General features: G+C 30.5%; 1 protein-coding gene and 2 long non-coding RNA genes across 6 annotated transcripts in view; 2 read left to right on the top strand and 1 right to left on the bottom strand.

The window, feature by feature from the left end:
* RhoGEF2 (Rho guanine nucleotide exchange factor 2) overlaps positions 1–23,568 on the bottom strand; it is a 90,626-nt gene that overhangs the window by 52,025 nt on the left and 15,033 nt on the right. The window contains exons 3-16 of one of the 2 annotated variants that reach the window (XM_031991844.2): positions 21,517–21,566; positions 19,854–19,911; positions 9,379–9,617; positions 8,522–8,746; positions 7,638–7,883; positions 6,666–6,947; positions 6,501–6,590; positions 6,308–6,421; positions 6,120–6,218; positions 5,952–6,044; positions 5,690–5,883; positions 5,313–5,602; positions 5,014–5,193; positions 4,851–4,907 (exon numbers count right to left, since the gene is read on the bottom strand). In XM_031991844.2, coding sequence (XP_031847704.1) covers positions 4,851–4,907; positions 5,014–5,193; positions 5,313–5,602; positions 5,690–5,883; positions 5,952–6,044; positions 6,120–6,218; positions 6,308–6,421; positions 6,501–6,590; positions 6,666–6,947; positions 7,638–7,883; positions 8,522–8,746; positions 9,379–9,617; positions 19,854–19,911; positions 21,517–21,566 — 2,217 coding nt within the window. The remainder of the gene's footprint in view (positions 1–4,850; positions 4,908–5,013; positions 5,194–5,312; positions 5,603–5,689; positions 5,884–5,951; positions 6,045–6,119; positions 6,219–6,307; positions 6,422–6,500; positions 6,591–6,665; positions 6,948–7,637; positions 7,884–8,521; positions 8,747–9,378; positions 9,618–19,853; positions 19,912–21,516; positions 21,567–23,568) is intronic. The other variant, XM_031991849.2, reaches the window with a different exon arrangement.
* LOC143174835 (uncharacterized) lies at positions 12,051–16,267 on the top strand. Of its 3 annotated transcripts, none has more exons than XR_012999255.1 (3): positions 12,051–12,328; positions 14,047–14,387; positions 15,969–16,267. It is a non-coding gene; the product is annotated as an uncharacterized LOC143174835 (long non-coding RNA). The 3 variants fall into 3 exon arrangements; XR_012999257.1 differs by having other exon boundaries at positions 15,244–16,267; XR_012999258.1 differs by lacking the exon at positions 12,051–12,328 and adding an exon at positions 12,870–13,222.
* LOC116433606 (uncharacterized) lies at positions 18,032–20,043 on the top strand. Its single transcript, XR_004236327.2, has 3 exons — positions 18,032–18,306; positions 18,706–18,958; positions 19,680–20,043. It is a non-coding gene; the product is annotated as an uncharacterized LOC116433606 (long non-coding RNA).

Below are 23,568 nucleotides of genomic sequence, written 5' to 3'. Positions count from 1 at the left end.
CAATCTCAAACATTATCAAACAATTATTTAATTAATCCTCGGTAGTTCCTACAATTACTAATTGTTCCTACGTTGAATACTAATGATTTCATAGTACTTTTCACTCTACAAAGATAACAAACCACAAATGCTGGCTGATGATAATTATCATCATACATAAAACACAGGAAAGTATTCTCTCATTTTAAGACACACAACTAATATATCAAATGATTTTTAATACGTTGAATGTCGTGGGTCATCAGTGACCCCAAACCGAATTACTATAATTACTATAATTCAATCAATTAAACGATGATATGAAAAACAATTTCTACGTTATAAACAGTACTACCAGTAATAGCTTAATTAGTAATAATGCTAATTCGATTAAATTATTTAATATTTATATTTTTTCCATTTTGATATTTTTTAATATAATCTTAATCACAGCTAGATAAGTGGCAAACTGGATGAAGAAAAGTTGTGAAAAGTTGAGAGAAAGAAAAAAACCTAGTTCGAGTTAGACAGGGCTCGAACCGAAGACTCTTGGGTTAGTAGGCAAGGACCTAACCCACGTCACTATTGCGTATACAGAAGGATAACATTATAATCGTGGTACTTATTGAAGGTATATAACTTTAAATGCTTGTATTTTTTAAATTCCTGGTTATTCACGCCCAATATTTTACATGCATTATTAGATATATGTATACTGTTATTCTGTAAAAAATCATTAAAATCCAAGGGGGATTGTGACTTGACATCTGTTTTTTTCATGTGTGTGCTTCTTTGTTGAGATATTTTTCAATGTTATTAATATTTTCAATATGATATATTATTAATATTTTCAAGATGATATATTATTAATATTTTTAATATTTTCAATATTTTCAGTATTTCAATATTATATGTTTCCAATATTTTCAATATTTCAATATTATTAATAATATCTTCAATATTATATATCTTCAATATTATATATTTTCAATATTTTTAATATTTCAATATTATTAATAATATTTTCATATTATTCATATTATATATTTTCAATATTTCAATATTATTAAATCAACCAGTCGAAGCAGATATACAGGGTGTAACTAAATTGTTGAATGATAGGATACAACTCACTAAACTGAATAAAAAAAAGCCATAGCGAATATAGATTAAAAAATTGAATACTTTCTGAGAGAAAAATAGGTTATGTTTCAAGAAAAATGGTGATCAAATCAAGAACACCGAATTACTTTGGAAAGTATCAGTGATATAAACAAATGTGTTAAATAAAACTTACATAATACATATAAAATAATTATTATTAATTTAATTGATTTATTGTTTAAATTGATTTATAATTATTAAAATGTTTGTTTCATTTATTTAATATAATTAGAAATATTTTCTAATATATACTATATATATACTATATTACATATAATGTTAAAAATTTCTAATTAAACTAAATAAATTCAATAAACATTCTAATAATTATAAATCAATTTAAACAACTTATACATATATATATAAGTTATATTAATATATATAGTTACAAATATATATATATGTATATTTGTTAAAGGTGACTTCAAATGTTTATATTGTTTATAACATTAAATTTATTATCGATAGAAAATTATTCATTAATGTATTAAATATTTACTGTTATATTTATTTATATATATATACATAGTATTTATTTATACTATATAATTTTTATTTATATTTATATATATATATTTATATAGTATTTATATTATATAATTTTTATTTATATTTACATAAATACTATATATATATATATAAATAAATATGTAATACATTACTGAATAATTTTTGACTGATAATAAATTTCACACCCAGTATATACCCACAAATCAGCGTTACCAAGATTCTATGACTGTATTCGCGGTTTCCTCAGCTCCCCCCTTCTCCTCCTTCCTTCCTTCCTTCCTCTAGTCTATATATTCGATAGGAAACAGTAACACACAACTAACATAAAACATTTTGCGAAACCTCCTTATCGAACAGTAGATTATTATAACAGCACTGCTCGTTAAGGACCACCCACACACACTCACTATACTGACACCAAGCACGTACAATCAATTATGTATCTTAACGCTCTCTAAAAAGTAAATTTGTTTAAATTATCAAATATCTGTGAATTTTTGGAACATCAGGACACTGCATTGCCTATAAAGTACTTCTCGTTCTTCAATGTAGTACTCGTATTGTAATAAAGAAGGTATTCTAAATATTGTTATTTATATATTCTTTTATTTAGAATATAGTAAGATAAACTAGAACTTTCTTAAAATAAAATAATATTAAGATAAACTAAATTTAATCTGAAGTATATCCTGCGTTATAGATTGCCTTTCTACGTTAGATTTAACTGTGGATAACTGAACTTCGGTCAGTATCACTCTGTAATTGAACATTCAACTCAGACTACAAATTAAATTATTAGTTAGTTTCAAAACAGAAAAGCGTAAAAGTGTGCTCCCAAATTCCAATTCGCAGAAGCGAAGGTCAGTGAACTATTGAAACAAACATTTGTTATCTAGATTTAAAAGGTCATATTCATATTAATTTTTAGGAACAAAAGTAGTGTAAAACCCCATGACTCATGGGATGACCCAGTAAATATATACAATAGAAGATGGCAGAAAGCACCATTAAAATGAACAGTTATTAATTTGATAAATTAAAAAGTGCTGCCTGAAAAAAGAATGTACCCTGAATGTACTCGTAAAAGGTCAAGATACTCTATAATATATATATACACACAGCATTGATAAGCTGATTGTGAACATAACGCAATATTGTTATCATCAGTAAACGATGGATATTCGTATGCTTGCAATACAAGCGAACTAGAAGAAATATACATCGAATAATTATCAGAACTATTCGAAAGACATGAAACAGGTTGAATAATATTCAATATTCTCGTTCGACTAACAGCCTACGAAAACCTAAAACTGTAGAAACATCCACAATCCAACTACTACTGTCACTATTGCCCTTAATGCAAATAACTGAAAAATGATGTAACGTTACACAGCTTAGAAAGCTTTGTCGAAGAGTCTCACTATCAATTCAAAAGAACACTGCGATGGATAAACAATTATCCAACAGCGTTATAAATAATTTCACAACTGCACACTGCGTATGAAAAATTTGTAGAGTCTTGAACGATTCAGGGACACGCACTTCAGGATACGTTTCCAGCACAATAAATATCACTGTTTGTTTTTAATGGAACATAAGTTACATTAACCACACAGAAGTCTTCAGTAATGGCCGACGTAACCTATGTTCGACAGGGAACGTCTCGTTTAAAACGAAGCCAATAAAGTTCGCGATAGCGGATAACGCGAGTGAAAACAAAAAAAAAGTGCGACCGTTGTGTTTACGTAGCTCAATAATGTATAGCTAATCGCATAATTAAGAGAGTATTAACGAGTTTTCTAAGAATCGACTGACTCATTAACCAATGTGACTCATAATCACGTAAACTAGTATTTTCTAGTTATCGGTGGGTAAACTTATAATTTATTTGAAACTTTCCTCCGATGACAGTGTACGTGTATTGTTGAGAAAGTTGGCGTACGTACTCTTGCCAGTTTCATTATCAGTGTACTTAACGCAATCAATATTTTGCTCAACGTTAACCTTTTTCTCAACCCTTCCGAGATAACACTGAAATTATGTGCAATTACAATAAAATCTTGTACACTCTGCGAATATAATATTTATGCTGCGTCAGGGGCATGTAATTGAATATTTGATAACGGAAGAATTATAAGGAAATATTCCAAGATAATACGATAAAACTGATTAAGTAAAATTAAAAACATTTGACGAGTTATCTCAGTAAACAGTGAATTAATCAACGCAGCATGTATTCTCATTTAAAATAAAAAGCGAAGAAGTAAAGTAAGTCACAAATTTGTTGAGCACCGTAGATCTATAAATATTTTTTAAAAAATTGTACAGGAGTACAATGAGAATACAATGTTTAAAAAATCAACAATTTGTGAAATATTTTAAATGTTTGTTAAGTTGTAATTTCGTTCCATTATAGTTTATTAGTTACTAGCAGTTTATTGTCATTAAAGAATCCAGTTTATTTAGAAATTATCATGTACTATCATCATAAACACTGTTTCAAGATAATGATAACATTAAATGCTCAAAGTTACATTAAATGTTATAATTAATATAATTATATAAATAGTTTATACATATTACTCTTATTTATTATATTAGTATTATATTATTACATTATTATTTGTATTAATATGATTATTACCATTATCATTAATATGATATTATTTATATTAATTTAACGCTTTCACTCTGAAGTCTAGTAAGTGATCGATACTATGAAAGAAAAGATTTTTAATTGACATACACTAGTGCGTTTTGATGTCAACAGCACCATCAAAGTAGCGAGATTAATAAATAAATATTATATTAGACTCATCTTACACGAAAAGTATCCAAGCCTATTAATATTTGAGATTTGTATAGTAAATCTTGCGAAATAAAATATGTAAATGCATAAACCCTGATAATAAATCTCTGTATCCTAGTACGAATTAGAATAAATTATTTTAAAATAAAAATAAGTATTTCCCTATGTAGTCTAGCACTGTATAAAATATTAACAGTAAAAAATAAAGGAATCTATTAATAATTATATTACATATTCCATAATTGAAACCGTACGGAATACACTGACACATAAATGTTAACTGTTACCTCCGCGACAGGACCATTTTTATCGCAGAGAATATCAGATTTAAATGTTATTTTTACTCTTGTCTCGTTAAATGATTTAAAACAAGCAACACACTCACCATTTTCTCCATCCGTCAGTGCACCAGCGTCTTCCTCACTCTTCTTAAGTTTGTCCACTGTAATAAAACATTTTCCATTAGACACACACCGATCGACTGAAAATAATACTTTTTCTAAATAATAATTTAAAGAGGATGTAAATACCAATGTGTATTTACTCACCATGCAGCATATGATTTTGAGAGTGATGGTGGTGATGAGACGATGGGGGTTTCCTCTCTGGCCTGATACGTTCCATCAATTTACTGATACGATCGTTGCCTCTTTCTTTCCTAACTAGTGGCCCTGGACAATTCTCCTCCACCACACGAACACACTGGCGATGCACACTCAGAGAACAATCTGTACAAGAGAAACACATCGCTTTATTGCCCTTGTTTAAAATAAAGGAATTCCATTGCAATAATCAGCACACACATTCCTTTTGCATCAAATTTAAAATGATTGTGAACAATACGCACCACTACATAAGTATCCTTGCGGACCAATTCCACCAATGATAAGCTGACAATGATTGCAATAGGTAATAGTAAAGTACTGATGAGCTATAAAATGGTGACCCCTGATTGTCATTTTCCTTGTTTTCCCCGTAAGCAAGCGTGCCTTGATATTTGACTTATCCTTGGCAACGAAGGTAGGCACTCGGTCAAGTGCAACTGTTCTGACTTGAAAAATTTTTGTCAGTATCGTTGCCAAACCAGCTGCTGTTGTGAACTGTCGCAGATCTACGTGTTCTTTTTCTATATCTTCTCTGAAACATTTCATAGATAAATGTCAATATGAGATCCTGCGTCAGTGCGAAATGATAAATCTTAAAAATTTATATCAATGATCTTACAGGTAAGGCTCCATCTTAGGTAAAAGGTATGTCTCTATGATTTTCGTTTCTCGTGCTTTGTCGGACGCACTTTCATCCAACTGCGCATCACTGGGACCAAATAACGTGCCCAGTCCTGCAGTTCTCTTTTGTTGAAAGTCTGCAAGTTGTTCGTTCAGCTCCTCTTTCGCACGTGTTCGTGCTTTCCAGAAGATCTGAAGGGAAGAAATGGATTTAATAATCTGATAAATAGTTGTCAGTGAGTGTACGATGAGATACGCACCTTTCTTAGGATTTCTTCTTTGTCGGATTCTTTTAAAAGAACATCATCTATTTCGTGTGCTACATTTTCATCTACATTATGCAGACGAAGAGGCTGAACAAAATATTCCCAATTAGATATGTTACTATCTCGAAAGCTGCTATCGTACAAATCTCTTTGAATACTTACTGCACCAGGTACTAAAAAACTAGAATGAATTTCATATGCCCATTTCCTCATTTCCTTTGCGTTTCCTTCTTTGTACAAGTCTGTTACTAAATAGAACAACTGTAATAACAGATACTTTTAAATAACGCAATCTAATATCATTATCCTGAACGTATATTAGGTGTATACTTGAACGACAAAGTACTCACCAGACTGGAGGGATCACTATTCGATAAGACATAATTAATAAATACAGCAAGGTGTGCGTGATGCCCCCATAGGCGTGCCAAAGATTTGAATGGGCCATGATCTTCCAACTGTCCCTGGAATAATGTTCGGTTAGAATTAAATTACAGTGGTTATTATTTCATAGAAAAGGATAATATTTTATATGGAACGTACAACTTCTTGGTCACTCATATCATCGTCTTCCATTGACATGATTGGCTGTTGTAACGTTGGTAATCCAGGAATGTTTTCATTTAAAGTTGTCTGCGCAGAAAAGATTATTTGAATTATCTAGCGTACAGTTTTCTTTTTGAGATTACACTGTTTAGGGAAGCTTACATCATTTATAGTAGAACTCGAGGTATCGTTCCCTGGACTAACGACTGGATATGGAGGAGGGGGGGTTCCTGGAGGAGTGATATGAGGTATTTCATCTAGATCAATGTCACTATGCCTCACGTGCCTCGGAGGGGAAAGATCATTCATTGATTCTGATGCTATTAAACGTCTACTAGCTTCTGCCGGAGAAATTGTTGTAGTTCCTAGTTGTTCGGGACTGGACTTTGTTCTTTGATGCTTGTTGAGTGAATTCGAAGAACTCAAATTTGCCCCCTGCGAAAGCTATAATAAAAGTTGAACGTGATAAACTGAAATATTACCGATGACAATAGAACGTAAGCGTAGAAAGAAAATAATAGAGTAGAATTCCTTATGCGAGACTGTAGTGAAATACACAATATGTACATAACCTTTAAACAGATTTTATAAACTAGAACTAGTGAACGCTAATTATACAAACGAGTGAAATGAAATATAGATACGTAATAGATTAATAAAAAGTATGCATAGGGAAACCATAAATTTGTAACAAGTCACAAAAACTATACATCGATGCATACACAGTCATACTTAAAAGGACATTACTAAATAATGTTACGCATTATCCAAGCAGTAAAACATCAATGGTAACATCGATAAACATAGTTCCCTTCGAGTCTAATATCTGATACGTCTGTACATGAACCTATTTTAACGTAACGTTTATTAAAGAAGTGCATAAAGATGTGGATACAGTCCTTTAATAAATACTTGAATACAGCATGATACGATTATAATCGAATACACGAATCGCAAGGTATAACACTTAACGGAATAATTTAGACGATTTGAACATATATAAGAGAATGTAACTGTTCGACAAATAAATACGAGTTAATTGTGGAGATGTATACATTATCGTGTGACATTTTTCTCTTTACCATGCATTTGTATACGTTACTTATTTAATGACTTAGTGATTAGACTACTTACAGAGTTAGGGATGCCATGACTGGTGGTTGAGGGCGTTAAATGAGTCAACAGATGACGCTCCAGCTCCAACTGGGCTACGTTGTGTGTATTTGTAGGAGGAGGTCTGGGAGGCAATGGTGGCGGAGATAGGCTTTGCATGGACAAGGATTTACGAGACGGTAGAGGTGGTGGCACATCACCACTGCTACTATTCAAAGGTGGATAATAGCCCGGGGAACACGAAGTGTTTGTTACCAACGAGCAAAGCTGTAAGACACAACAAAAGCTGGTTAGATAAAGTTAGCAAAAGCTTAAATACATCCCTAAGTGACTGAACTTGAAAATCTCAATATTACAATTGCAAGCACACCTTATATAAAAATTACACTTAACATAGCTTAAATAGGAACATGTACAGAAGCAACGTAGGGTCTATCATGTTTTTCTATTAACCATCAAACGATATTAGCTATTAATGTATCAATGAAAAAAAATTAAGTACTACAAAATCAATGATAAAATATTGTAATATAATACTCTGATCATAATGCCTTCTATTTAAAAAAAATAAACACCGTAATAACATCATGCCGAGCAAATATTTGGTACATCGAACAGCATCGGTTGAACTGTTGAACACAGAGATAAAAGCAAGGCAAGAATAAAGGTTAATGGAATAAGCATTAAAACGATCTTATATTTTATGAATAAGATAATGTGTCGTAATGTGATATATATATATAATATATGTGTACATATGTATATTATATATGTGTATATATATATATATATATACACATATATACTAATATAAAATGTATGCATTACATTAGTGAAATGAATAGAAATCTAAAAATCTATTTAAAAAATCGATGGAAGCATACTATGACGAAGAAAAATCATACCTGTTCATGAGTAGTAATCGCAGCTAGCTGCTCCTGTAATGTGCGTACTCTCCTTTCGGCGCCTGCTAATTCTGCTTGTAGTCCAACATTGACAGTACCACTACCACTACCACTCCCCGTTTTCGCAAGTTCATTTCGAAGCTTGTCAACGTAACTCTGTTCATTCTCCAACATAAGCTGGAATGTATGAACGCGCTGTGTTTCTAGCTGCCGCTTTTTCTCATGCTAAAACACATTGAAACGTATATCATTATTATAATTAATTTAATATGAAACAGGAAACAAAGAATTTAATGACAAATACTGAACTCTGAGTCCAATAGATAACCGTAAAAGTAAAATCTATGAACAAAAAAGGAAAATAAATTGAATTAATGAGAGTATGAAGCAAATCGCGTTTAATATTAACCCTTCACTTTATAATATTGAATCGAACTCATGGTAAAGGTTCACGTTGACATTAGTTCACTCAATTACAGCTTAATATGACGCTCTATTTATTTATTCAAGAATATTTGGGAGTCATTGAAATGTTACCTTTAAACGGTACAATTGTGATACTACAAATAGAAAAAATTGTTAAAACAGGTAGAGGTTGCAGTAAAATAGAATGTCGAGTCTGACTGCTACAGGTTAACAGATATTTTGTTGGTAACTAGACAGTTCTTGTAAATTGTTTTATCTCATAGAAATATATATAAGTTTATTTAATATAGTTTATGAAATTGTTTATAAAATACATTTCTATACATGTTCAAAATAACCTACCAGATTCGTAAACACAGAAATTTTCTGACATTGCAAGGTGAAGAGGTTAACGAGGAGGTCTGCTTACGTTCAAAGTAATTCCAACTTACGTCGACCGGTTGAGGGCCCGTGATGCGCGCGTTACACTGCGAGCCGGCCGGCGCAGTGAACGCCCTGTGCAAAGAAGTCGCCGGCTGCGAGGGTGATACCATCGTGCTGCCCGCTGACAGACTGACCGGCCGCTGATGCTGTCCGCCCGCCAGGCCAACCTGTAGCCCTGTGGCCGTCGTCGCCGCGCTGCTCGTCGCGACCGGCCTCTGCTGCACCGTCAGTACCACCTGCGTCGAAGCTGCAACAGGAGTTCAAGGACGACGATTAGTCACCGCGTTCGCATACCTGCGCCGGTCCTTCCCCCGCGTTTGACCCCTCATCTTTCTTTCGAGAACCGCGACGCGGGTAATCGTCTCGCCTGCCCTCTCGTGGAAAGCCATCTCTCTTTCTCGGGTTTAACCTTTCTTTACGCGTGCGTGCCGCCCGTTTTGTGGGTTTCATGTTTTGTGTGTGTTATGTGTTATATTATGTTTATATGATAAGTGTGATTATTTTGTTGCGTTTGTGTAATGTTTATTATGTATTGTATTAATTATATTAATTATATTGTATTGTGGGTCTCGCGTGTGTTGTGTGTTATATTATGTTTATATGATAAATGTGATTTTTTTGTTGCGTTTATATAATGTTTATTATGTATTGTTATATATTATTATTATTATCATCATTATCATCATGATCATCATCAGCAGCATCATCATCATCGAAATCATCATCGTAATTATTGTTATTATTATTGTTGTTGTTGTTATTATTATTATTATATGATAAATACAATATTCATTGTATAAATATAATTATTTTATTACATTTGTGTAATATTTATTACATGTTGTATTAATTATATTATTGTATATTATTATTATTATTATTATTATTATTATATAATAAATATTACATTTATTGTATAAACATAATTATTTTGTTACATTTATATAATATTTACTATATTATTATTCAACATATTTTCGATAAATAAATTTGATATAGTAACGAATAAATAAATAAATTAGTTTGATATAATGATGAATAAATGACGAATAAATAAATAAATTTGATATAATAATGAATAAATGATGATGAATAAATAAATAAATAAATTTGATGTAACAATGAATAAATGATGATGAATAAATCAGTAAGTTTGATATAATGATGAATAAATAAATAAATAAGTTTGACGCTATATTTTTTTAGTGGAAACAGAAACGAAAGGAAGGATTGAATTTAGGAAACTGATTAATCGGCTGATATGGAAATTAATTACAATTTAATGCGAATGGAAATGCAGAATATTATTTCAAAATAATATTTATAAAAAGAAAATATTTATTTTCACCACTTAATACCTAAAATTAAAATTTTCACTGTTTGTTGATATTTATTAATCTCAATAGTTCAAAAGATTTATTTATTAATATTTTATTTATATATACATATAATTCAAATATTAATTATTTAGATATATTTGATTTATTCATTGGTTTTAAAAATAATGAAAAAAGGATTGGTGATTATTTATTGATACACTTGTTTTATTTGTTAAGCCATTGTACACATGTTGACACATCATTTTTAACAAAATTAATATTCATATAGAAAATGTTATTTTAACGGTCAATTAACTTAATGCTACTTAATGCCTAAAATTAAAATTTTAATTGAACCGTTAAGGAAATTAAGAAAAATTGAATTGTTTAACGTCGACAGTTCATGATATGAAAATGATTATTTTAACGTAACTATATCAAACTAAATTAATAACTAAGAAATATTTACATTTGTAAAACCATAATTGCCATTTTTAAATTGTTTATACATTCAGAATTAATATTTAATATTCAATGTGATTCTTCGAAAAACGCTTAAAAAAAATGTATGAATTCATGATTTTACTGATTTTATTATTTACAAAATCATAAATAAATAAAATAAATATAAAAATATGAATTTATCAATCATATATGATGTACATAAGAAAATAAATCAAATAAAATTTGTGCAAAGAGAACTTGCAATAACAGTATTGCATAAAGTACAACGTTAGTCATCAGAATGACTCGTCCCAAAACTATTGCCCCACGCTTTTAGAAGTTGCAGTAAACAATCCAAAGGTAAGTAAATTATGTCATCAATTATGTCATAAATTATGTCATAGATAAATCATTGCTTTTAATTTTTTAATATTTTAAAGTCTCTAACCTGTATAACAAAAAAGCAATGTTCAATCCTCAAGCTATAAATAATGATAAATCATTCTTTTTAAGTTTTTAATATTTTACAAATTAATAATCAATATAACAAGCAATATTCAACCCCATTCTTAAAGCAACAAACAACAATAAATCATTCTTTTCAATTTTTGAGTATTTTACAGTCCACAATGTTCAATATCAATCTTGAATATACTTGATGATGATAAATCATTTTCAAAACAATATTCAATGTCAATCTTAAAGCAACTTGATGATAAATCATTCTTTTCAAGTTTTGAGTATTTTACAAATTAATAATCAATATAACAAAAAAACAACGTTCAATCTCAAATCTACAAACAACAACAAATTCTCCTAATTTCCAATACTTCACCTTCCACACAAATCAACACCCCCCACTCCTCAAGAACCCCTCCACCCCATTCCATCTACTCCCAACTCCCCTCGAGCAACCAAAACTCCAACCGAAGCACAGAAGCACAGAAGTCGCGAAAAGACCATACAAAAGTGGAAATACCGGAGCAAGGTTTCGCGCGAGCTTTCTTCCAAGCCTGCCGCAGATCGTACGTGGTCCTCGTCTTCATATAGCCGCGAGTGCGAACGGGACGCGTCGGGACGTGCCGATCGTATCGGATCTAACCTCCTCGCGGTCCGCGCGCGCCGTGTCGTCCACGGAACTGCGTAAAACGAGCCCCGAGCGAGCCGACACTCGTACCGAGAAACTTGGCCCCAGGTGCGCGTATTAATATGAATGACGAGATTCTTGTGTTTACGCGCGTACGACTAATCTCCGATGGATGACCGGGACGGTGTACGGGGTGGCACGAATTCGGATGAGTGGATTGGTTGGATTTTTTTGGGGATTTGGGATTTGGGATTTGTATTATAATTTATAATTTATAATTTATAATTTATAATTTATAATTTGTGATTTGTGATTTGTGATTTGTGATTTGTGATTTGTGATTTGTGATTTGGGATATTTGTGATATTCCTAATATTTGTGATTTGTGATTTGTGATTTGTAATTTGTATTATAATTTATAATTTGTAATTTGTATTATAATTTATAATTTGTGATTTGTAATTTGTAATTTATGATTTGTAACTTGTAACTTGTAATTTGTATTGTAATTTATAATTTGTACTTTGTAATTTGTGATATTTGTTATTTGTGATATTTGTGATTAGTATTATAATTTACAATTTGTACTTAGTAACTTGTAATTTATATAATAATTCACAATTTGTATTTTGTAACTTATAATTTATATTATAATTCATAATTTGTACTTTGTACTTTGTATCTTGTAATTATATTATAATTTCTATTTCGTAATTTAAAAGATGGCCGTTTGTTTACCACTAGAATAAAAATTTTCTGAGAAATTGGAAAATTAATTTGTGTCTGTATGATGCAATAAGAGACAAAAAAATTGTTAAAGAAAAATTGTTATAATTTTTGACCGAGAAACTTGGTCCCAGGTGCGCGTATTAATATGAATGACGAGATTCTTGTGTTTACGCGCACACGACTAATCTCCGATGGGTGACCGGGACGGTGCAGTGTACGGGGTGGCACGAAATCTTTGAACATCTTTTGGTAGACGTACTAGTGGAGGTCTGGGTAATGTCAATTGTTTTATGGGACACTTTGATGACGATTTAGGTCGATTTTTATGGGATTTGCGGAGGGTCTCGAGAATTATTTAGTATTAGTTTCAATTATTATACATTTATTATTATTATTTATTAAGTATTAGTTTAAATTATTATATACTTATTATTATTATTTATTATTATTAGTGTTAATTATCATATATTTCTGTTGGAAATTAGTTATTTTTTGAAGGATTTTTGAAGGACTCTTGAAGGACTCATATATTATAAATATATTTGTATAATAGTAATGATTACTTATAGGATAAGATTGAAGTTATAGTACATTTATAGTATAATTATTTATAAGTTTTTAATTTATTATTAGAATAACATTTAATATTACAAGAATAAGATTTTTGTTATAAATTAGTTGTTTTTTGAAGGAGTATTACAAATATATGATTTCCAAGTAATTATTTATAAATTTTCAATGTATGTATGTACAAAGTACTGTTATCACGTGAGAATTAATTATAATAAAATTCCGGTTAGAATCTCGTTGATTGCTTGAAACCAAACTTAATAAAAACCATAATATTTAAAAAATTTTTTAACCTTCAAATTTCTAATTATTTTAATTTCAATTTAAAAAAATTTTTAATAATAAAATTAGGTATAATGCTTTATCATATGGTATCATATTTTTTATTACCATATTATTCGAACTTACTAAACGCATTATTTATGGGACGATCCCATACCAAATCCTCCCAAGGTCAAACAACCCGAAAGTCAAATTATTCTTGAGATTACCAATTTTAATGAAGCACACACAATAATTGTTCGCAGACAACGTAAACAAGCCGAGTTTCAAAATCAGCCGTCGGACGGAACGAAATCCAATTTCACGGGATTAATATTCGGGTGTTGTCACTGTCCTATAATGGGGAGCCGTTGATCCGTTGCCGCGCGGTGCCAGGAATTCCTGCGTTACCATGGACCACGAGATAAAAACGAGTCGCGGCGGCTCTGCTTCGCGGAAAGCCCCGGAACGAACGATCGAGTCAGCTGTAAACCGACTTGGCGGTCAGCTGTGAGGCTACTCGTGTTCTGCGTCACCGTTCCTTCGAAAACTGACACCTGACCCTCGATTTACGCGACTTTCTTTACGCGAGCTTCCTTTTTTTGCGGTAAGTTGGAACACCATTTACGCGGTCTCGATTTACGCGGACTCTTTTTACGGGGTGAGTTGGAACACCATTTACGCGGTAGTTTTCACGCACGATCTCGATTTACGCGAACTTTTATAACGTAGTTAACGAAGTTAAAGGTTCGTTTCCACTGAATCCATAAAATTAGTCTAATTTACGTCGTGTTTGGACTCGTTCTAACGAGAATCTCAGTATTCTATCGGTATTACGATTGAAAAGGTGAGATTAAATATGTAGTGAAGAAATTTTCAATTGCAGTTATGTTAATTTGAGCTTGTCAAATGTAGTACAAACGGATTACTGGGATTTTTCTGATTAAAATGAGTACAAACACGATGGGAATCGGACTAGATTTACCAATTTAACGCAATTAACGAAACTAAAGGCTCGTTTTCATGAAATCGATAAACTAGTCCGATTCCCATCGTGTTTGGACTCATTTTAATCAGAATCGGACTAGTTTTACCGATTTTACAAAACTAAAGGCTGGTTTCCATCAAATCTTAAAACTACTCCGATCCTCATTGTGTTTGTACTTATTTTAATCAACACAATCTCAGCAATCCATCAGTACTATGATCGAGAATGTAACATTCAACGTACAACGAAGAAAATACCAACTGCAACCATCCCAACCTTACCCTCTCAAACGTAGTCTCAGTGAATTTCTGAGATTGTCCCGATTAAAACGAATCCAAACACGACAGGAATCGGAAGGTAAGATCAAAAATGCAACGAAGAAAATTTCAGTTGCCGTAATTTTAACCTTACCTTTCCCAATATAGTGCCAGCGAATTTCCTTGACGGTTATTTTGTGTCAACGTTCACTCTACAGATTAAACACTGACGAATCATCTCTCATCTCCGAAGATGGCGAAACGGATTTTGAAGTGCTTTCGTGCCTCTCCGCTAAATCTAATAACTTCCCGAAGCACAGCAGCCGTCCTACTTAATCAATTCCTCGCGCGGCGTTCTCGTACGCATCCAGATTTCGCTGGACTCATGAATATTTAACGTCAATGCCGCGACACGGAGATACAGGGTGCTCCTAAATTATCGCAAGTCAAATCAATTTTCCTGAAGAAACGAAGGGAAAAGAAGGAATTTTTATTGTAAAAGGAATTTGTTGTTTTTAGTACTAAGAAATTATTATTATTCAATTGAAATTGAAATTATTATTATTCAATTGAAATTGAAATTATTATTATTCCATCGAAATTGAAATTTTCATTATTCAGTTGAAATTGAAATTATTATCATTCAATCGTAATTGAAATTTTCATTATTCAGTTGAATTTGAAATTATTATTATTCGATCGAAATTGAAATTTTCATTATTCAATCGCAATCATTATTATTCACTTGCAATCACTATTATTCAACTGAAATTATTACTATCCAATCGCAATCATCATTATTCAATTAAAACCACTATTACCCAATTAAAATCGATATTACAATAACACGTATTATCCCCAGCACAAAAAAAACCGTTCCAGCACACCCGGTACAACACGAGAGGCAATTAAACGCGAATCGAAAAAGTTACACAATTTTCAGAAATAGCCACGTTTAAGGCGACCGTCAGCGGACCATTGTCTCACCTGAACCGCTGGAAAGAGGAAGAAAGATTCCACGAACGGTCACCGCTATAAACTCGCACGCTTACATCATCGGTAACGTCGCCGCGGAAGCTTCATTTGCGTTGCTGTCGCCGAGGCGTGAAACGCAGGACAGCCGTTCGCGACCTTTCCCGATACACCTGACCCTCGAGATTTGTGTACCAAAGAGATTGTTGCAAAAGGTTTTTGGGGGAGTCAGGTGGACCTCTTTTTTTACTGTCCGCTACAGAATATTGTCTTGGTTAGATATTTTTTATAAGACTTGTAAAGGTCTTTTATTAAAAATTTATAAATAATTATTTATAATATAATTGTAATATATTTGTGATATATGAGTTCTTCAAATTTATATTTAAGTAAATATTACTGTTATACAAATATATTTATAATGTACGAGACCTTAAAAAATCCTTCAAAAGTCCTTCAAATAAGTGCCAAGTTACGTGCAACGAACGGTAGTTCAGAGTAAACATAAACAAAACGATCATAGAATTCTTCTTTTTTAATGGATTATTGATGAAATAGTTCTGCCGAGTATGAGTGCCAAGTTACGTGCAACGAACAGCACTTCAGATTAAACATAGACAAAACGATCATAGAATTTTTTTCAATGAATTATTAATACAGTTCTGCCAATTATAAGTGCCAAGTTACGTACAACGAACGGTATCGGTCACTTTGCGGACTATTTTTATAAAATACCAGGTTAACGTCCTACGACACGCTACATTAGATTATATATTGCAAAGTGAGGTGTCGCCGCGTGTGAAGCGTTACACCGTCGAAGCTTCCTAACCGGAATACGTGGAAATGCGCAATCGACGGGAAAATCCGCCGTGGGAGGGAAAACACGTTCCTTCTTTGCTGCAATTATTTCAGTTGACACGCGGTCAACGGAACTTTTATCGACCGAGGAAATTACTGGGCTGGAAGTGTTGCAATTTTTAGATTGACGATATTAATATTTAGAAATTTGATAAATTTAGACACATATTATTTTATTGTAATTGTTGCAATTTTTAGATTAACAATATTATTATTTAGAAATTTTCTAAATTTAGACACATATTATTTTATTGTAATTGTTGCAATTTTTAGATTAACAATATTAATATTTAGAAATTTGCTAAATTTAAAAACATATTGTTTTATTGTCATTGTTGCAATTTTTGGAGTTGACAGGCGGTCAATAAAATTACTGGGCTGGAAATGTTGGAATTTTTAATTCTTGGAATTTATTAATTTTTGGAATTTTGATGAATTTGGAAATAAATTTTGTTTCATTTTTCATATAATTAAGAATATTAATTTTTGGAATTTTGGTGAATTTAGTAATAAATTTTGTTTAATTTTTCATATGATTCACAATATTAATTTTTGAAATTTTTGTAACTTTAGAAATAAATTGTTTAATTTTTTACATGACTGACAAAAATAATTTTTGCAATATTAGTATATTTGGAAATAAATTTTGTTTAATTTTTCATATAATTTTATTGCAATGTATCATTTATCTTTTCATTAATTCATGGAAAATCTTTATTTGTTTAAGAATCTCCTGGTGGTTTATAAAATGAAGTTCAAGTGGATATTATAATTATTGTATGTAAATTGTTTTTTTATTGTTAAGAGTGCTTAGAATTTTATTGGATAATTATTATTATTAAAAAAAGGAATTTAAAATTTAAAAGTAAATTGAATTTTTGGGGTTCAAGTTAAATTTATAGAGAAATTGTTTAATAAAGGTAATTTAAGAATTTAATTTACTTGAAAATAATGGGATTGGTATATTATTATACAATAATTCATTTTCCAATAATTAAGGAATATTATTCAATTAAATTGTTATTATATATCCATAACAACCAAACAAAATTAATTTAAATTTGGAACCCAAAATATCTAAAAGCGAACTGTAACAGTCTAAAATCGTAGCACTTGACTCACTTAAATATAACTTGGAGCTGCGATACTTAATTAAAAATAGAATAGAGGATAAAATATAACTTTTAATGAAGACAGTTGAAGTTCCAGAAATACTGTACAGTCTAGACTTGCTCATATTCGTACCGATATAGAAATGTAAATGTTGGAGTAAAGGGATCTTCAGAGAATAGAACAGTAACTTGTCTCGCATCACATTTCATTAATTCGAATAAGGACTCAGAAGATTGGCAGTTCATTTGAATATTTATGAATCTCACGTTTTAAACTGTGAAATGAGACTCGTTTGCCCATATAAGTAACTCTGCGGAGTGTCAGACTGAACTTTTACGGTTAGAATTGTTTCAACAACTATGTACAGCCCTGAATAATAGTTTCTGAGTTCTAAGAGAAAAAAAGCTTCTCCGAAATGCTCTTGGACTAATTAAGTACTATTATTAATAACTAGTAATAAGTAATATTATCAATAACATTGTTACGTTGAATTATAATTAAGTTAAATACGACTATTATACTCACTAACATTAATAATTAATAATGATTACTATTATTAACAGCATTATTAGTTTCAGAATTTAATTAATTCAAGAACATTTCGTAAAAGCTTTTATTAAAACCTCTGTTAAGTTCATCGACGATAACAATAAGAAGCAACCACAAGAAATGATAATAAAATTATAGTCATAGATCAAATTCAATAATTATTTAGAGATGATGGTACAAAATTGCAGTTACATAACCCTCAAATGGATCAACTCGAACATTGAAGCTTAAATCAACAAATTTCAAGAAAACGTGGAGAATGATGTATAGAAGAGGAACTCATCGCTCGAATGCAATTTTGCTGCGAGCTAAACAGTTTTAAGGTGTGATACGCAACTTTTGAACTGATGAACTCAAACACTGAGGCTTAACAGCAAATCTAACAGAAAATTCTTGGAAAATGTAGAAAATGATGTACGAAACAATAGAAACGAATCGATGGTAAGCAACTATGCGATAGACTAAACAATTTTAAGGTGTAACACAATCCGATGACTCACTCCAAATAATGTAGTGTCTGAGAATACACGCAAGTGTTCAAATACAGCGAGACCAAATTTGCACAGCATGTAGAGTAGGCGAAAAACATTTTCATGAACCTTTAGTTGAAAGTTCCGTTTGGCCAGATAGCAATGCACAATAGAAATTATTCTCGAATTCTCTACGAAGTAAATCATTCTCATTTCCTTTTATCACTTCAGGTTTAATTACACTGTCCAACGAATGTTAACTTGTTATTTGTACCTCAAATACAAGAACATATTTACGCTTAAATATTTTCAATTAACATAATTACATTCAATGGAGCCACATTCAGATGATTTTTGCAGATTACTGTTATCAATGGCAATAATTTAATTGTATGCCATTTTATTAATTTGCTTCTTTGTTATACTTGCTGTTTACAAATTATAAGAATTTAGTACAGCAGAAGAAACGTTTGCCTACCTGAGTCTCTTGAACTAAAGCTTGCATGTTTTGATATTCGATAAATTCCAATAATACACAAAAAAGCAAAAGCGTTTCAACACGTTTACTTCCAGATAAAATATTTCTATTAAATTAATCATTGGTTTTAGACTAAAAAATTGTTATAATTCCCTTAATGTTCTTAACTACAACCTGTTTAATTTTCTATATTCTTGTTTTCATGCTCCGATAGTGTTAAACATTTTTATTATTATATTCCCGGACAAGAACTCTTGAAAATTGTAAACTGTTTATCCAATATCGGTGTCTCTAATGACACGATGCGTCCAAATAGCTGGTGAATGCCAGTGGAAAGACGAAAGAGAAAAAAGGGGTCGTAGAAGCGAAAGAAAGTATGTAAACTTACACTTTATGAGCTGCACAACATCCGTATGCGTGGACTGCATTACATTCACGCCGTTAACCTGGAAAGACCAGTCGCAATTATAAACACTGTACATGTCCAGCAATTTACACTTGCAAAATAAAAGCCAATGAAATCCGTAATACACGTTATTTACATTTATGAGCGCGACAACTGACATATCTTATCACTACCTCCCACCGAAGGTGTCGAGAGACATCATTTGAAATTCTAACCTAAAATTAGTTTCTACGGTTAGTATAATCTGGATTGATTTTTTGAGTTAATAATAATGATAATTTTGTAATCGTTGTTTTGTAAAGTTAATTTTATAATCATTGTCTTGTAAAGTTAATTTTATAAAATTTTATAGTTAATTTTATAAACTATAGGAAAGTCAAAAATTCAATCAAGGATAAATTATTTAATTGAGAAAATTATTTTAACACATTGCACACTGGTAACGAGAAATTTCGTTTTTTTATAGACACTTATAATTTATAATTTATAATTTGTAGTTTTATAATTTATAGTTTATAACTTATAGTTTATGATTTATAGTTTATGATTTATAGTTTATAATTTATAGTTTATACTTTATAATTTATAATTTATAATTTATAATTTATAGTTTATGATTTATAGTTTGATTTATAATTTTTGATTTATAATTTATAATTTATAGTTTATAGTTTATAATTTATACTTTATACTTTATACTTTATACTTTATACTTTATAATTTATAACTTATAATTTATAACTTATAATTTATAGTTTATAATTTACAATTTATAAATTATTAAACAATGTCGTCAATATCTCATCAAAAAATGTCAAATATTTCCAAAAATAATTTTGAAAAACAAAAAAATAATTTAATTATATTAATTTAAATAATATAATATGTATTGAAAAATAATATTGGAAAACATTGGAGTGCAAATTATACGTGTGCTTAAATTTTGTTATTAGATAGTTTATTTATGTATCAGTCTCACTATCGCAAACATTTTGCACAACTGACATTGGTTTCCGCCTGGTAGCCATTCACAATGATTTCACTCATTCATCCTGCTCATTCATTCGTCCATCGAATCGAATGAATTGTAAATTTAGACGGTATAACCTATCCACGGATTTCATTCACTGCTATTTTATAATAATATTATTGTGAAATAATGTTATTTATAATTTGTAATAATGAAATCAGATAATTTATAATAATATTATTGTGAAATAAGGTTATTTATAATTTATAATAATATTACTGTAAAATAATATTATTTATAATTTATAATAATGAAATCATATAATTTACAATAATATTATTTCCCAATAATATTATTTGTAAGTTGCAGTAATGTAATCATATAATTTACAGTAATATTATTGTAAAATAATATTATTTATAATTTACAATGACATCATTGTACACTAATATTATTTATAATTTACAATAATATTATGTATGTTTGTTTTTTACAATTTGTTTTTTAAAGAAAATTAACAAATTGTTGTTACTTTATTTTATATTTATCTATACTCAACAGATCAATGACTGATAATAAAAAAAGATGATGGTTAAGTTAAATGAAATATAACCTATCCACGGATTTCATTCACTGCTATTTTACAATAAATATTGGCCGAAGGAGAAAACTCACCTTGATGATTTTGTCGCCCGCGTGAAGGCCGGCTCGCTCGGCTGCTCCGCCTACAATGCATTGCTAGTTTTAACATTTTTACACTCGAATCTCGTGGCGGCGGTTAGTAGGGGCGACTTGATTTTTTAAGGCGGGCAATTTGAAATTTAAAATATCACGTAAATAGAATAGCTAGAATATTATAATAAATGTTATAATAAATATTAGAAAAATATTATAATAAACAGTAGAAAAATATTATAATAAACATTAGAAAAATATTATAATCAATATTGTAATAAATGTTATAATAAACAGTAGAAAAATATTATAATAAATATTATAATAGATATTATGAAAATATTACAACAAATATTATAAAAATATTACAAAAAGTATTAGAAAAATATTACAATAGATAAAAACATATTAGAAAAATGTTATAAAATAATATTAAAAAGTGATATAAATGTTACATAGGGGGCATAATGATTTTATAAAGACTTAGGTGAGGCATGGCACAAAAAATGTTGGGAAACACTGGTTTAACTCATTCACTACTTCAGTACTTCTTTTAGTAAGAAGTTCTGGGATAACAATATTCTATTAAATAAAATATAGAATGAGGTTCGTCTGAATTCCACGATTTCGGATCCCTGCAGTGGAATTTACGTGAGCAGAAGAAACAGAAGAAGCTATTTCTTCCCAGGAATTGACTCGAGCACAGCCTGGCAGAGGCAGAGAATCGATATAGTGAGTGGGAGTGGAATGGACGGTGGAGAATCGGGGGTTGGGGCGCAGGACTTCAAAGCGATGCTACACGCGTCGAATATAAACATGCAATGACGAAAATTTCAATTGCAGTCATTTTAATCTTGCCTTCTCAAATGTAGTGTCAATGGATTGCTGAGATTGTGTTGATTAAAATAAGTCCAAACACGACGGGAATCGGACTAGATTTACTGACTTAACGTAATTAACAAAACTAAAGGCTCGTTTCCATGAAATCATAAAACTAGTCCGATTCCCATCGTGTTTGGACTCATTTTAATCAGAAGAATCCCAGCAATCCGTTGGTACTATATTCAAAAAGGTAAGGTCATACACGCAAAGAAGAAAATTTCAATTGTAGTGCTATTAATCTTATCTTCTCAAATATAGTGCCAGTGAATTTCTGAGATTGTACTGATTAAAACGAGTTCAAACACGATGGGAATCGGACTACTTTTACGATTTGACGGAAACGAGCCTTTAGTTTCGTCAATAACATCAATTCCGTAAAACTAGTCTCAGCTATCCATCGGTACTACATTCGAAAAATTCCATCGACGATAAAATAAACCTATTTTATAAAAACCATAATCCAAAAGCTCATGAAAAATTCACTAATTATTCAAAACCACTCACGACGCTAATAAAAAAAATTCCCTCGACGAAATAAGCCTATTTTATAAAAATCATAATCCAAGCCTCGACACAAAATCCCATTTCCACGAATCACCATCACAAGGCCAAATCGGCAACGTCATTCCTCGACATCACCAAATTAACACTAACCGTGCCGACACTTCTCCTGCCAGTGAAATAACTGGTCGTAAAACAAAGATAAACAAATTGGATGCCAAATGTTTCGTAGCGGAAACAGAAACGAAAGGAAAGGCGAGAATCGGAAAACCGAGTAATCAGAGAATATAAAAATCGACATTAACCCTTTGCACTCGAGCGACGATTCTCAGTGGTCATTTGATTTAACACAAAAAAATTATAAAATCAGAAATTTAATATTAAATATAATTTAATATTAAATATTGAATCCCTTAATTTATACAACATGCTGCTTTACGTAAGTTCCAAATAATATTAATATTACATTAATATTAAATTTTAATAAAATTAATATTAAATTAAAGAAATTTAATATTAAATATTGAACAATATACCAACACACAAAGCACAGAAATAAAACAATTCCCTTAATTTATACAATATATTTCTTCACGTATATTCCAAATAATAATAATAATAATAATAATAATAATAATAATAATAATAATAATAATAACAACAACAACA

This window comes from Nomia melanderi, chromosome 1 (genome assembly GCF_051020985.1).
Source record: "Nomia melanderi isolate GNS246 chromosome 1, iyNomMela1, whole genome shotgun sequence".
Taxonomy (NCBI): Eukaryota; Metazoa; Arthropoda; class Insecta; order Hymenoptera; family Halictidae; genus Nomia; species Nomia melanderi.
This window is presented reverse-complemented; position numbering and strand designations above follow the sequence as displayed.